The sequence below is a fragment of the Diadema antillarum genome, unplaced genomic scaffold, assembly GCF_040938485.1.
Source record: "Diadema antillarum isolate AM-2024a unplaced genomic scaffold, OU_Dant_1.0 scf00000138, whole genome shotgun sequence".
In the NCBI taxonomy this organism is placed as follows: domain Eukaryota; kingdom Metazoa; phylum Echinodermata; class Echinoidea; order Diadematoida; family Diadematidae; genus Diadema; species Diadema antillarum.
The window spans coordinates 514,585-530,579 of NW_027271027.1; the positions used below are offsets into that span (position 1 = coordinate 514,585).

A 15,995-nucleotide genomic window follows, 5' to 3' on the forward strand; every position below is an offset into this window, starting at 1 on the left:
GTGCCACTTCTGGGGTTAAAAAAAAATAAAAATAAAAAGTGGGGGTCCAAATTGTGAAATCGCGGCATGTCCTCGAGGCTTGGAGGTGGGGTGGGGGCAGAGGTGAATGCAAGATAATGACCACCCCCGTTAGGAAGAGTTAGAAAAGTTAGAGTTAGAAAACTCCGATGAGTAGTTTTTACTTTTTACGAGCAAAGTAATAAAAACGTGATCCCTGATTAGTTACAGTTTTAAACGCACATTAAGTAAAAACCTCTGATCAATTTTTTCCCCGACTTTTGTAACACATGGCGTCCCATACCCTACCACTGTACCGAGCTGAGTGTAGTCTTCTTTGCATGTCCCTACCTCAACTGACAATTCAACACTGAGTGCATGCATATCGCATACGTGCATGTGCGTACCGTGCATAATTACCCTCGTATATGGGGAGTATGGTTGTAAGAACACGTCAACCTACGCGAGAAAAGTGTACTCAGTTCAGCTCTACATCCAGCACAAACCCCTCTCGATCTCCGCGAAGTAAGAAAAGTGTTCGCGAAAGACAACCGCAAGAAGCTGAGCCTGAGCCAAATGATTCTTATACCGACGGTAGGATGTCAAAGGAAAACTTAGGAATCGTCTAATTACCCTACGCAGCGCAGCTGAAGAAGAATTATAACGACTTTCGAACCTACCCGTGATGTTTGCATGTTATGTCCGGATAAATAGTACGAGTGGGAAGTGCTGTCGTAACAGATGAGAGAGCCGCAGCTGGGAAATGCTCTGTGGAATTGCAATTGTTTCACGTGGAGCAAGTTGAGAGCGACAAGCAGTCTGAAATAATGCGACTCGTCATTACTTTTACTGAACGTAACCCGAGTTGATATGGCATCTAAAAATACCATAATTCGCTCCAGACTGAGACTGTCTGGCAGAGCGTACAGGCGCATTTACACCGTCCCCGTTATGGTGACATTTCTATGGACCACCTGTGTGTGTTTATGCGTAGTAGCACAGTTCCCCGTGGACCCCAGCCCAGCAACTCCGGGGGCAGAAAGCAACGGCAAGGGAGGAGAAGCGGTGTCGGCTTCTTCAGCCGCAGTAACTGACACAAGATCTTTTGAATACCCAGGTTGGTCGGGTATTAATATGGAAGCCTGTGCCTGATTAAGGGTCAGAGCTTAAGTTCAGTAAAGGTCTGAAAGTGTTCATATGAAAGTAGAACCTAAGTAAGCAAGCGCGCTGGAGGCCCAAAACCACTAGATGTAGATCTATTTCGGCGCAATTGGTCAAAAATCGTGTCGCTTATGTTCCTTCTCACCTAGGAGAGATAAAAAGCTCTTTCAAAATGCTCCTGTGATTTTATGTGATGCCAAGGGACATATAGACAAAAACTGAAATCATTTCGAAGGCGAGATTGTACCACTAAGCCATTGTGGAGGGTTAAGTTCGGCCAACAGGCTGAAAAGTGCAAGTCGCCAACGATGATTTTTTTATGTTTTCTCAACTTTATGGGAAAATATGAGCATAAAGAAGAAGCTTACTCACACTTTGAGTCACAGTTTCAGGAAAGTAGCCGAACGTTCTATGCAAACCTAACACAACTTTATAAGCTTATCATTCTTTAACAACAAAATACCTGATGGAAATGTGTCGCCAGATCTGCTGAAACATACGTTACCATCTTTGTACTGCAAACTTGGTAGTGCTATTACAGTGAATACTACACAATTGTATTGCTTTTCTGACCAAAAGGGGTCTAAGTTTATGTTAAAAAATATTTCATCACTCGGCTTCAAAAGACATGCGACTGCTAATCTCGCAAATATGGATTTTAAAAAGGTAGATTTAAGAGAAGTAACATACGTTGCCATCTTTGTAAAAAGTACGAAGGTGCATGGCTCTGAATGATTGTTCTAGAGTTGAGACTTATGGAGTAGATTGTCCTCATACCCATGGGTGGCAAAACATTCATTATTATGTTGCTAACTTATACGATTTTATCCACAAGTGTAACATACGTGATGTAACTTATGTTACCACCAAATGACAGAAAGCTTAATTACACCATTAATTACCACCTAAATGTATATTTCTCGAATCTGTGCCGTCGATTTGAGGTCATGGGATAGCTCAGCAACCTCTTTTACTGGCATCTTGAGCATTGGCAGCGCGCAAAATACCTTTACATGATGTGTTGAAAAACTGAGTAAGTATTTGATTGTTGGAAATGTGTCGTTGTTTTTCATAGAATCATGCTTTACTTCTGTTTATTGTGTGTTTATTAAGTCAGTATATTCCACCGTAAAAATCCAGTAATTATTTTGCTGTACAGGCTTATTCTTTTGAAATAAATCACTCAATATGTTAAGTAACGTATGTTTCAAATTTTGGTAACGTAAGTTTCAAGATGTTGTCATGTTAATAACAGACAATCTATGGAAAAGCCCACTTAATCTGAGACAATTTAATTGTTGCAGTTATGATGTTGATGAATTTCTACGTCAAAACATATCAAATTCATTTACAGCTGTATGTTCTTGTTTGTTTGGAGGATGCAGTAAAAGGGGACATAATCATAGTATCTTTAAAAAAAAAAATCGTTTGGTGGGCGTTGATGTTCAACTTGGTTTTAATGATGTCATATCAGGTATAAGCAATGAATTTAACATTGTTTTAAGAAAATTCAATGAATAGCTAATAAAATTAGAGATTACACAAATCTCTACTTCAAAACTAGTGGACCAGGTCCCTGCATTAATGTAGTAACGTAAGTTTCTAGTTTTGGTAACGTAAGTTTTATCAATTCATGTCATTGAAAAAGGATATTTTAGAGAATGTGCATGGATAAGAATAATATTCAATTGTTCTAGAACTATTGTTCAAGGAATTCTGTAGGGAAATACGTCTTTTCAATTATATTTATCTTTGGTTATCATAAACCAATATCGTGACTTACTCCCTGACTATTTTTAACGGAGAAAATAAACTCAAATTTCTGTCGTAATGTCGTTGATGATCTCAAAGTGAAGAAAAACACATTTTGAATGAAGAAAAGGCAACAAAAATACAGTGCATTAGAGAAATGCAGTTTCATCTATTACTGTTACTATCATAGATCAGGCCTACATGATAATAATAATGATAATGATAATAGTAATTATAGTAATAAATGTTTCAGTAAGCTACACGTTTAAGACATTAACATTTTTTGTTCTTCCTTCTCGTTGAAGTTAATACAGTTGCAATGGGGAAGAGCAGTGCTAGGATTAAAACCCCATATTTAGGGTGTAGCTGTAATCAGAATGGCGAAAAATTATCTCTAAGCAAAGATTCAAGAAAAAAAAATTATGCCCGTCTCATAGTTAACAAAGAAAAGAAACAGTCACACATCTTTTTTTTTTTACTCTACCACATCAGGGTAATTATAGGGGAGGGGGTTCAGGGTCCCCCGCCCCTTTGCCAGCAGTCAAAATATAAACAAAAGGAAATAAAAAGAAAAAAATGAATCGCGGACTGACCCTCGCCCGTTTGAAATAAAAAAAAAGCAAACATGAAATTGGGCTTGTATTGGCAGAATCGAATTGAGCTGAAGCCTTTTTTTTTATATTTCTTCAATTTTCTTTTCTTTCTTTTTTTTCTTGCTTGTCAGTCGATGAAAACCGGCAAAAGAAATGAAAAAAAAACCAATGGCACGGGAGCTTTTTATTTTTCTGCCCGTCAGGAGATTAAAACTGGAAGTGTTCGACTTTTTCTAACTCCTGACCCCATTCCCCCACCCCATAAAAATCCTACTTATACGGGCCTGCATGCCTATAATCATTATCAGTACCTTTGTAATGCATGTATAGCAACTTGTCCTTTCACTTTTCTTTTTAAAGATTCAAAACATTTTTCCTGGAGACAATTTCAAGATAAGGCAAGAATTATTAATACAAGACTTGTTATTCTTGTAATCCTTGTGGATTATACTGTTTTATGCATACATAGCAAGTGAAAATCGAGTACATCATTTTACTAATGACAATTTCATTCATCCTACCCAGTATTGTGCGAATGAAACTGGGTAATTTGACGTTATTTCATGAACCTCATTTTGCCATAGTCAACTTAGTAAAGTGGTCATTTATTTAGTTAACAAAGAACATTTCTCGGTTCTTCTTTCCCTATCTCTTGTTTACCAAGTTCAGACATTTTAAATACAAGCAATATGGCGTTATTGTTCATTATGAAGCACTTTAACAGAGTAATCATCTCGTTTCTGCCGTTTCTTGTTTCATACAAGTGTTAAAAATTTTGTGAATACTATTTTATTGCAACTGCTATTTTCAAACTGTTCCTGCATAGAGTAACTGTTGCGACAGCTGATGAGTCTACAAAGTTATGGATTCGAAACATATCTTTCAACAGCATGAAGATAACAAGTTACAAGACATCATATGAAGATAACAAGTCACAAGACATCAAGCATACGAAAACTTTCATTATGATAAAATTAAAGTGAAACCTACGTTACCCACCACTCGTTTTATATTACACGTACATCATGACAATATTTTCATCCGTTAAGGCACGAAACAGCATGTTCCCAACTCTTATCATTTCAATGCCATATATTCATAAGTATGAAGCCAATTGTCTTCAAAATATCAACAGTTACGGATTACTGTTCTACTGAAGAGTTTATACGAGGACATGTTATAAAGTCTTGCAGTTTTACAACTATTTTAATTCTTATTTTTGAGAATTGTATCGCCATAATATTGCGACATCGTGTTATAATATTCGTTCACTTAGAGTTGAAGAGAAATTAGTGTAAGAATATATACAAAAACCAAAAAGAAAATATTCCAAAATTTGCTGCACATGTAGTAGTATTTTCTTTGTAACTTACGTTACATTAACGTGAAACATACGTTACGTGGAATCTAACGACTATATTTTTGTGCACATAGTTTCACATGTTTCATCGATGATACTCAAGAATTAGCTGGCAATTTGTGACTGATAAATGTTGAAAATAATTTCTGAAGAAAGTCTGACGTCAAATTATCAAGAATACAAATTAACATTACCTGTCTAAGGTTTAACACAATAGGACATGCTGTGTTCAGTATAGCATACAGGTCATTTGCCATCCTTCCCATCTGCAGGCAGCATTTACAAACATGGCAGCCGATGGTATACTTCACATCTGACGCATAATTATCTCAATCATAGAATGTAGTCACCAATCTTAATGCATTTGAAATAGAATGACATGGTAACGTATGTTACATGATGAAATTTACGCCCCATGAAAGAAATTATCACACCTTTAAAATGAAGCAAAACTATGTGTTCATATTTTTCAACTACAAACTTGAATATTTGTCTCGTGGATTGGTATAAAAATGAAACCTATTCTAACAACTTTAATTTTCCCGTTTTGTGATTGTCCAATTGTGCCGAAATAGTGGTTTTGGGCCTGGAGCACTTCTGTTCTGTTTTTTTTTTTTTTGGGGGGGGGGGGGGTAGGGGGAGGAGGAGGGGGGCAAAATCTCGACAGGGGCACTTTTTGTCACTTGTGACGATGTGAGATCCTCAGGCTCGGCGAGGGAGCGAAGCGACCGAGCGGGGGTGGGGTGTTGGAGGGGGGGGGGATACCCCCTCCAACAGTAGTAGTGCTTAGAGGGACTTTTTGTAAAAACAGAGTACAAAAGTGACGTTTATTCTAATTATAGAGCGTTTAAAAGCAAATTTTTAGGAAATTTAACATAGATCTAGTGGGGAAAAAAATCTGTGCGAAGGACTATGATAAATGTTAACATATACGGGAGTACATTTATGTGATGGTGTGAGATCCTCAGCAGGGAGCAAAGCGACTGAGTGGAGGGAGGGTGTGGAAGGGGTATACCACCCTCCCACGGTAGGGACTTTTTGTAAAAACAGATTACCCTGGTACAAAAGTCGCGTTTATACTATATGTCTAGAGCATTTAAAAGTAGGGTGTCTGGAGCATTTTTGTAACTTTTGAAATTCTGTGAGAAACGAATTGTGAATTATTTCATATGAAAGAGAATTACATCATTAAGACATGTTTCAAATTTCATGGCGAAATGATGTTTCTATCTTGAGAAATTTAACTTTGAAATCACAGCAATATCACCCCCTTTTTTTACGAGCACGCATGAAAATGTGTCCCAATCATGTTTGCAAACAACGCCGAAAAGCTGCATTCGCGTGTGGATCTCCAGCGATCAGATAATGAGCGTACAGCGGTTAGAAAATACACGTAACAAGCGCAGAAGCCACTCCCCCTATGTGTTGTCATACCCTGTGTGCGCTGCGTGCATACGTACGTGCTCGGTATTCAGTTTATATTCGATTCGCAGGTACCGTATTGAGCGCCCTACAACACGCACGAATCCCGCGTATGTATGCAGGCGCAGCTAGCAGCAGCTAGCGCAGCCCCGCCGGTAAAATTCGGGGAGCCGAGCGGAGAGAGAGCATCGCGATTGTAAGCCAGCAGGGCAGCCGGCATGGCGAGCATGGTTCGAAGAAATATGCAGTCGATTGTCGAGAGCCGGTGCACGCAGCTCGCGTGAAATGTACAAGCTACAACCTCTACAGCCACAGGCTTGGAATTGATGCCACATTACCACTATTCGTACATGCAAAAATGGCCAAATAAGAGTCTTCCGAAATCTTTTGCATGCCCTTTATCGGGTGTTCGTAATACATTGCTGCCGCTACCACCACAGTAACGTTAGTTAAGGCCTACTTCGTCGCACTTGGCTAAGCAGACATGATTGTATTCACAACCGACTTCTCGGCTTAGTGCCAGTGACTCGAGCATCGCGAGTGCACTTTCGAAATAAATGAACAACGATAAGAGCATAACCAATCCACAAGTAAACTAATAGTAGTAGACAGAAATTTAGTAGAGTCTGGTTGTTTTGCAAGACGTACGTGATTTGTGAGCGTGACTGTATCTGATATGTACATTACAGAGTGCATGCTATGTGTGATGCGTGTTGTAGAAGCTATCGCAAGCGACAGCCCATGTCCTGCCTCGTGATATGCACATCATACACAACACATACACACACACACGTAGTGACACACACACAGAGGTAGCTCTTTGCTGGCAGCATCTGGCGTGCGCCGCATGCACACACGATCCCCACACACCGCAGAGGCCATGTGGTGGTAGACGGCGATGCGTACAGTGTAATCAAATTTACATATGCATTAGCCCCTTCGCGCGAAGTTACTATGGATTCTTGCATACGAAGCCCCGCCTAAAACGTTCGCTGTGACCAAAAATTTATTGCAAGGGGTATCTTCAAGGCGATATCCCCACACCAAGACGTGGAGCTAGCGAAAAACTAGCCACACCATCGGATTCAGCATATCCTCAACTACTAGCATGTCTCGGGGCGATACAAGTACCGAAGCAGATGCTGAGATATGGGGATAGATGTGCTTCTATCGATGTTTACATCAATTTATCGTCGGATTCATGAACCGCCCCTCTGATAGAATATGGAGCAAAACTTCCTCTTTCATATGATACCAAATTTGTCAGGATTCGTTAATGGCATGGTCTGGGGATTTGGCAATAAAGGCGAAATTCGGCACAAAAATGCTGGGTCCAAACAGCGTAGGCGCGTGGCTCCATTGCGTTCTATGGGACTTGCGTGTTATTAGATAGCGGCGCGTTTTGGTCGAGGGTTAGCAGTGCGCGATCAGACACCCTATTAAAAGCAAATTTTTAGGAGATTAAACATAGTGGGAAAAAAATCAGTGCGAAGGACTATGATTATGTTAACATACGGGGGGTAAATTTATGTGACGGTGTGAGATCCTCGACGAGGGAGCGAAGCGACCGAGCAGGGGGGGGGGGGGTGCGGGAGGGGGGATACCTTCCTCTTACGGTAGGGACTTTTTGTAAAAAGAGTACAAAAGTCGCATTTATAGAACATTTAAAAGCAAATTTCTAGGGAATTAAACATGAAGAAAAACGTACGATTATAACATACGGGGGTACTTATATGTGATGGTGTGAGATCCTCGGCGAGGGAGTGACAGCAGTGCAATGTTGTGCGCATGTGTGACTGAAAGTGCTTTATAAATGTGTAGTGATCATTTCGGTGCGCTTGCCACTGATCTCTGTAGAGATCAATGGCATGCACTGCTTCAGTGTACCTCCGAAGCATTACCTTTTGAAGAGTGCAGCATGATAACCATGCAGAGAAATGTGGTCCACAGTGTGCAGATGATACATTAAATCTTTGTTTTCAGTTAGTTATGAATTGTGTATGTCAATATCGATATATCACCAGTCAATAGCTAAATTGATTAAGATGTTACATAATGGCCCGAATTAATGAAGATGGGTTAAACTTAGACCATGGTACAAATTTAGACCATGGTCTAAAATAAGCATGAAATAGCCGTACCTTTGACATGCGCGTACCGGCGTATCAATGCACGTTTGCTAATAGTACTACACATATGTAGATGTCTGTTGACTTTCTGTCAATCGTATTTACGCAGAAGAAATTTGCTTAAACCATGGTTTAAACCATGGTTTCAATTGTACCATCTTTGTAAATTCTTGCCAGTGGGTCTCAAGTAATGAACGTATGAATTCACAGTCTGTGTGATCGTACTGTGTAGGATGGTGTTTCAACTGCGACTGGTACAGTCCTGTCGCAACTTCTATACAGTGACAGGGCTGTGTAAAGTTATCGATGGATCTACTCATTGTCTATAACTCTTTTGAACTGCATATTTGTGCATCATAATCGCAATTATAATACAATATGAACTATTACCAAGACCACGCCAAGGATGATATGCATTTATCATATATATGTCGTGTCCTTGGCAAGGTATCGATGTAATGATTCTGTTGTGTTACATATCTTTCAGTGTTTTCCTTTGTTGTTGTTTGATTAATGTCAAGAAAGTGATGATGATCATCAAGTAGGAAAGCATCAGACAAGAGATGTCAAAATCACAGGGTACTGTGGCAGCTGTTTAGACTCTAACTGTCATGGATAGGCAGGAGTTGACTTTGTCATTATTGAGAAAAGTCAAATTATCATAGCCTTTAACCGGTAGTTCCATTGTATTTATTGCCACCAATGCATGAAAATGTGCTGGTAGTGGATTTAACAAAGAAACTGATTCGGTATGCAAAGTGCAAATATGAATATGTAAGATATGAATCCATTACATTTGGAAAATAGAGTGCATGGGCAAGGTTTCTTGTTGCCTTCTTCCTACTGACATTAAAATTAAATCACTGTAGACGTGCATTTTATGTGCCATTGACTCATGTGATAATTTATGTACACTGTAGGTTTTCTATGTTTCATAATGACCTTGCAAGTTCACACACTCTTACATGTGTGTATTTTGTTTGAAGTCTCAAGGGTCCGGTGCTTAACCAGTGATTGTTACCTCCTGTCTGTTAAAAAAGAATACTACAACGTAAATGGCGTGATTCTGATTTTCGTTAATTCATTTTTGTTTTCTTTTGCATCTGTTGGTGATTCCATAATTCTTTTTGTAGAGATTACCTCATCTACAATAATATATGTATTATGACTCCCTGCTGCTCTCTGTACCCTCTGGCATACAGAATGTACCACTGATGATGTTGCCTGTATTGAGGAACACAAAGAGAAAGACAGACTGGGCAAGGAGGCTATAATGCAGCTACATAAGCAGATGGATGATGATCGTGATGGCGAGGTGGAGCTGTCTGAGAGTGATGAGGTAGGCATCCTTTGCAGTGGGCATTGTGATAGTGTGTAGATGAAAGTTTATGAAGACAAACCTCATCTTGTCTTTTTTTCCTCTTTTTTTTTTTCTTCAGATGATCTGGCATCTATAAACCTCTCTTTTCTTTCTATATATTTCTCCCCCCCCCCTTTTTTTTTTTTGGGGGGGGGGCAATTTTTAAACATGTAAAGCAAATCAATCTAAAGTTTTCACCACCAGTTGCAAGTAGTCACAAATGTAGAAAACCTTTTCAGTATGCATCTGATTGACAAATATCCTTTCATCAGTGTACTAAATATATACACCAATTATTCAGTATTTCCAGTATGATATCTTGACTGTGATTTCATAGAGGCATCAATTTCAGTAAATCATACAGTGTTTACAGATCAAAAGTTGAATAGTTATTGGTGCACTGTCAACGTCTGTGTAAAGAGAAAGGCTCAAAATCACTCCTTGACCGATGCAGATTAGATTTCAGGCCATTTTGAGAATTTCAACATTTTTTTTTTTTTTTTTGGGGGGGGGGGCATTCAATGTTGATGAACAATTCATTTAAAAGGGGTAATGTCATAGATCTACAACTACAACTGCATTCTGGTTAATACATGTGTATGACTGCACTTAAGTGGATTAGGAACGGTCATACACACACATACAGTTGTACATCGGTTCACATATATACACAAAAACAGCCTTCTTCAGTATCTAAAACCTTACATGGAGATATGCCTGTCTGTAACCGGGTGCTGACCATGAGATTGCATCCCCAGTCTTTGTTTCAATCATTTCTTCTTTTTTTATTTTTTTAATTGTAATTGTGGTAGTGGGAGATTAAGGAATTGAAGCCAAGTTTATTTTGTGTAATCAGTATTTACTCACTGAACACAACATTATTAAAAAATGATCCTTGTATGTGAAGTACATGGGAAAGTACAATAAAGACTTGATAAATATTGTGTATTCTATCATCCTTGCCACAAAATCACAAGTGTTGTAGATGGGATTGTGGAAACTTTCTTTGATTGGCAGATGAACTCTTCATTGCAATATGTAGTTCAGACTACCGTGGTAATGCATGGGGATGATAAGGATTTAAATAGATTGTTGTGATTTTAAGTCCTTTTTGTTCTTCTTTGTGTTTAAATTCTTCAGAAATGCACAAGGTGAACTTGGACAGATAAAACAAAAACAAGAACAATCCCAACCCAAAACCAGAACATGCATACACTGAATTTCAATTTCATTAGTAGTGTACTATTAATGTAGTCGGGGCATGACACATGAGACATTTTAGAAGATGCAGCCTTTATTTATTCATTTATTTGTACAATGCATTATGTAGATAATACATTTTTTTTTTTTTTTTTTTTTATAGTGACCAATACATTTCCATTGTGTAGTATTTCATCTGTGTGGTCTTCAGATGCTAAACATTGGACAACATCTATATAGCAAATACCTGGAGTACAGTAAGTGTGAAGTGTTCCATTTCAGGTAACTTGAAGAGTCTTGCAGCATATGTACAGGAACTGACAAGTGTAAAGACTCCTTTATGTCTCTGGTCAATTTCTGCTGATCATGTGAGCCAAGCATTGACCTATTGATTGGCCTGAATTAGGTGGTGATGATGCTATTGCCCTGATTACATTATTAGAATTGTTATATGATAAGTAGGAATACTTTTTGTTTGTTACTTTCTCCTTCTAGACAGAATTTTCTTTATAATGTGATGTTCATCTCAGCAGCCTGGAAAATGTTTGTCATTTTGTTTTGTTTTGTTTTTTCCTTTCTTTTTGGAGGGAATATACAATGTAGAAATGAATATTTTGTTGTAATTTCTCATCTGCCTTATCTTTGCTGCTTGATGAAATAGAATATCGAGGAAGCAAAGAAGAGCAAAATGATATTGTTTTTGCTGAAGGTCATGGAAGTTCAGTAAATTACCCATAATTTAACAAGCCTGAACAACTCCTGGTCATATACTATGGATAGTTTGTACACATGACCCTCATATTACATTTGTACTACACACAGAAAAAGTGTGTTTGTGCAACTGGGTGGGTATCCTCCTGCACACGGTTGTGACTGCGTACAGTAGTTGTGATGGTTCAGGACATACAATTGTACAGTACACACACACAAAGCAAGAAGAAAAAAAAATACCCAAAATGGCTGGTGAGCCAAACTGTATCTCTTGAACCGTGTCAGAGTATCCTTTAGAGGCTACTGAACTGTACACCTATACTTTAGTTGGAAACATCCAAACCTTCTGATCAGTATTGAACCCAAGTTCTTGAATTCTTTTTTATACTACAACTAAGTCAGAACTGTAGAAGGCATTGACTTTCAGGAGTCTATCACTTGGCTTGGAGCACATTTCAGATTTTGTGATTTTCAGATGACATATTTACTGCTTTTGCCATGTGAGTAAAATATTTCACAATTTGGGACTTGTACAGTGGTAAAATAATTTGTAAGAGATTGAGTTTGTGATCACATTGATAGAATAAGAAGAACTACAATGTATTATCATTTTGCAGGAGAAAAGTTACTGATTTCACACCTTGGAGATGATATACTGTAAGACGCACTTGTGTTTATTCAAGGGATGCAATATTATTTTTGTGCATTGTTACACATTTCCTGAATATCGGTCGACTCACAAATTTGTGAAAAATAAAAGCGCCAGGAAATACATGGTATACAGTTATTGAGTTTATAAACAGATGCATAGTATGTTCATGTGTAGTCCATGCTAGCATGAGCATGTACTGCTGGTTTCAATTACTCACTGACCTGTTTGTTATGTTACAGTATAAGATGCTGGTAATTAAATTTCTGTGGAGACATTGTATGCCCAAATTACTTGTGTCTGCAGAAGTCTTTGTGTCTATGTAGTGGGTTTTTACATTGTAGTCCTCACAATGAACTACTGCACACTTGTAATCACAGTACAGTAACCTACAATGTACAGACAGCAACATGTACAATACGTGTACATGTTTTGACCAACTGAATATGTTTTTTCATTTTGGAGACTGCTGTTTATTTACCTTTTGTGAGATAAAATGCCATGGTCAAGTCTACTATAAAATGTTTCTTCAGTGAAGTTTGTTAAAATCAGGAAGGTCAATTTAGGGGAGCTGCAATAGATCCATTTATATTTTTTATACCGGTAGTAAAGGTTTACTTTGCTTGTGCTGATTTTATGGATCTAATTTCCTTTTGTCCAGTACCTACAATGTAATACTCTGTCTTGTCTTACAAAACAGCACTTAATAGACATAGGATTAGGAATACGAGGAGGAATTAAGAGTTACGCAAGAGTGGACAATTTGAGAAGAATTTTGGACAGTGGTGATTTTCAGGGTTATAATAATCGATGTTTAAAACATGAGATATGAGCAAATGTGGAGAGTCACATACAGTACCAATGGAAAATCTTTGCCTATTAAAGTAGTTGGCACAGTCCTAGATTGTCCATGCACAATCATGTTTGCAGGAGTTTGTTATAGAAGTAACAGATGTGTGTACACTGTGTTGCATTTCATGTGACCAGTGAAATTCCTTTTTCATTAATTGTTGCAATATTGATCATAACACAACTACCAGAGTTGAGATTGCCTTGTGTGCCAGAATGCATTTCATTCATGGGGTTGAGAAAGAAAGAATACTTCTATTCACATACCAATTAACAGAGAGTTCCATCTTACTTTCCAGTACTTTCAATATTTCTGAGTAGTTCTATTTTGTTCACTTCTTCTTACAGTATAGATTCTGCTGGAGAATATTTCATGTGCAAGATGCACATCTGAACTCAGTCAACAAGTAATTCACTTTTTAAGAGAAGAGAAAAAATACTGATAACTACTGAAAAACCAAAAACATTTGTGGCATGAAATTTTTACGAATTGGAGCCAATGGTCTTTTTTGTGCTATGAGACTTTTGAGAATAAATATTGCAACTAGAATTCCATGTATAGTGTAGTGCATTTTACTTTTGCGAATCTTGGCTCCTTGCAAAATTTGCAAAAGTTTCAGGCCCGCAAAAATTTCTGGTTTTACTGTACCAGAGGTTAAGAAAAGAAAAATTGCTATAAGCCACATTATGTATGAAGATGGATAGTCATGTACAGATCATTGCAGCCTGTATAGGTGGTACATTAACAATTGAGAAACATTCTAGTTACTGGCATCATTTGATCTGATAATAAAAGAGAGCAAGAGCTGTAAGTCTATCAGTCATGCTGGGGTAGATTGGTTTACAGAAGAAGGAAGTACATTTGTAACCGTGCTGTGTGGAAGTTCTTCAGAGATACTAGCTTTGCTGCCACTCAATCCTTTGACTGTCAAGACAAATTATACTTTGTCACATGATGAAATCTTGTGGGTAGTGTGGAAAATTAGCAACTTGGCTCTGCAAAGCATGTAATACTAAATTCACATACAAAAAATTTGTGATTCATATTGACATCCCAGTTGCAAGGTAAGTAATGCCAATGACTGTTACTGTAGGCAAAACCAACCAACCAGCCAACCAACCAACAGCAAAGTAACTACTGTAACTAACTAACTAACTAACTAACTAACTAACTAGATAACTAAATAAATACATAAATAAAAGAATTAAAAAAAAATTCTGATCTTGGATATATAGTGCTCCATGGCTTTTCTATCTTTATGAGCTGGTTAAGCATTAAACAAATCTTGAAAATAAATTTAGAAAAAAAAAGATTAATTACCATTTTATATGATTTTTTGATGAGTTTTGAAAAGCCTACATTCTCAGTCCAACATTATTGCATTAACTCATACATGCTTCTTTTACTGTATAAGCTGTTATTTTTGTGAGGGTTTAATTTTTGCGAATCACAGTTGGATTGTGAATTTTATGGTGCTTTTATGGTAGCGTTGGCGTCAGTTCACAAAAACAACATCTTGCAAAAATGTCTATGACCTCCTCATTCGGGAAAATATCTGTACGCAAAAATATAACAGTGTGATATGAATTATCTGAAAGTTTACGAGCATAGGTATGTAGTGTTATAGTTGTATGTACCTGTAGGCAAATATTGCAGTTTCATCAAACTTCTGGCAGAAAAGTTGTTCAGTACATACCTACAGTATGAAAGAGTATCGTGAGCAATCGTACTGTTCCAGTCAAAATTTAGCCATTTTAATTTGAAGCACAGATCCATGCCCAAAGTCTGTCTCGGCTTCAACTGAATTATAAAAGGGACTGTACATGAAATGGAGTCACACTCTGCATGCTATGTGTTTTGCTTCTCAAGTATTAAAGTACAGGGAGGACTGCGACTCACATAAACTGTTGATCAAATCCAAGGCTTTTCCTATATGCCTGGCTTGAGTTGCTTCACTTGCATTGGTTGTTATCTGATAGTGTTTGTTCTTGTCTGAAACACAATCTCTACATATCATGTATACTTCCTTTCACATTGGAGACTCTTGTCAATTCTGCGCACAGGCACTTCTTGCTGATTATATTCTTGTTCAGTGTGTTTAGTCTCTTCACAGTCTTCACGGCTGGCATAACATTGCAATACATACATGTACCCACTCTACAAGTGACTGTTTATGAAAGTATTGTCACAAGTGTAACACTTGTTGATATTCTCTTGGGAGGCAGATTAAGATGAAGGTGTTGTCAAGGACATCTTACTGTACAAAGTAAAATGTGTGAGAAATCTAAATATTGAGCAAGGGATTATTCCGCCAAACTTCAGAGAGTGAATCTGTTCATTTCTGTAGTACATCCCCTCTCCTTTGCGTTCTTTTTTTTTTCCATTCTTTGTTATTTTTTTCTTTTTATTAAGTCCACCTAAGTTTGTTCTGTCACTCCCTAATTTAACATGAATGCTTCAAATAGTTCTTTTGCAGGGCACACTGAAAACACACCTTGTTATAAAATTTCAAATCCAATGTATCCAACGAAGTATTGATTTCTGTATTTGATAGCACAATGAGCCTAGTGAAGCAGAGTATGCCCCTATGTACAATGTACATTGTACTTGTACTCGTAGATTTAATAAAACTACACACGTATATGTTGTAGTTCCATAACATTACTGGACCTTCATGTACATTGTAGAAGTCCAGCATTTGCTGGAATGTTGTATTCTGAACTTACATTTCAGTCTCTCACAAATTCATCTAAAAATTTGTAGATGTATTTTCATGAAATAAATATTATATCAAACAAACAAACAAACAAA

The 15,995-nt window shown here is 37.7% G+C and overlaps 1 protein-coding gene across 1 annotated transcript in view; it reads left to right on the forward strand.

The window, feature by feature from the left end:
- Positions 1-465: 465 nt before the first annotated feature.
- LOC139721091 (stromal interaction molecule 2-like) overlaps positions 466-15,995 on the forward strand; it is a 94,838-nt gene continuing 79,308 nt past the window's right edge. The window contains exons 1-2 of the mRNA XM_071632421.1: positions 466-1,114; positions 9,617-9,753. Coding sequence (XP_071488522.1) covers positions 868-1,114; positions 9,617-9,753 — 384 coding nt within the window. The 5' untranslated portion in view covers positions 466-867. The remainder of the gene's footprint in view (positions 1,115-9,616; positions 9,754-15,995) is intronic.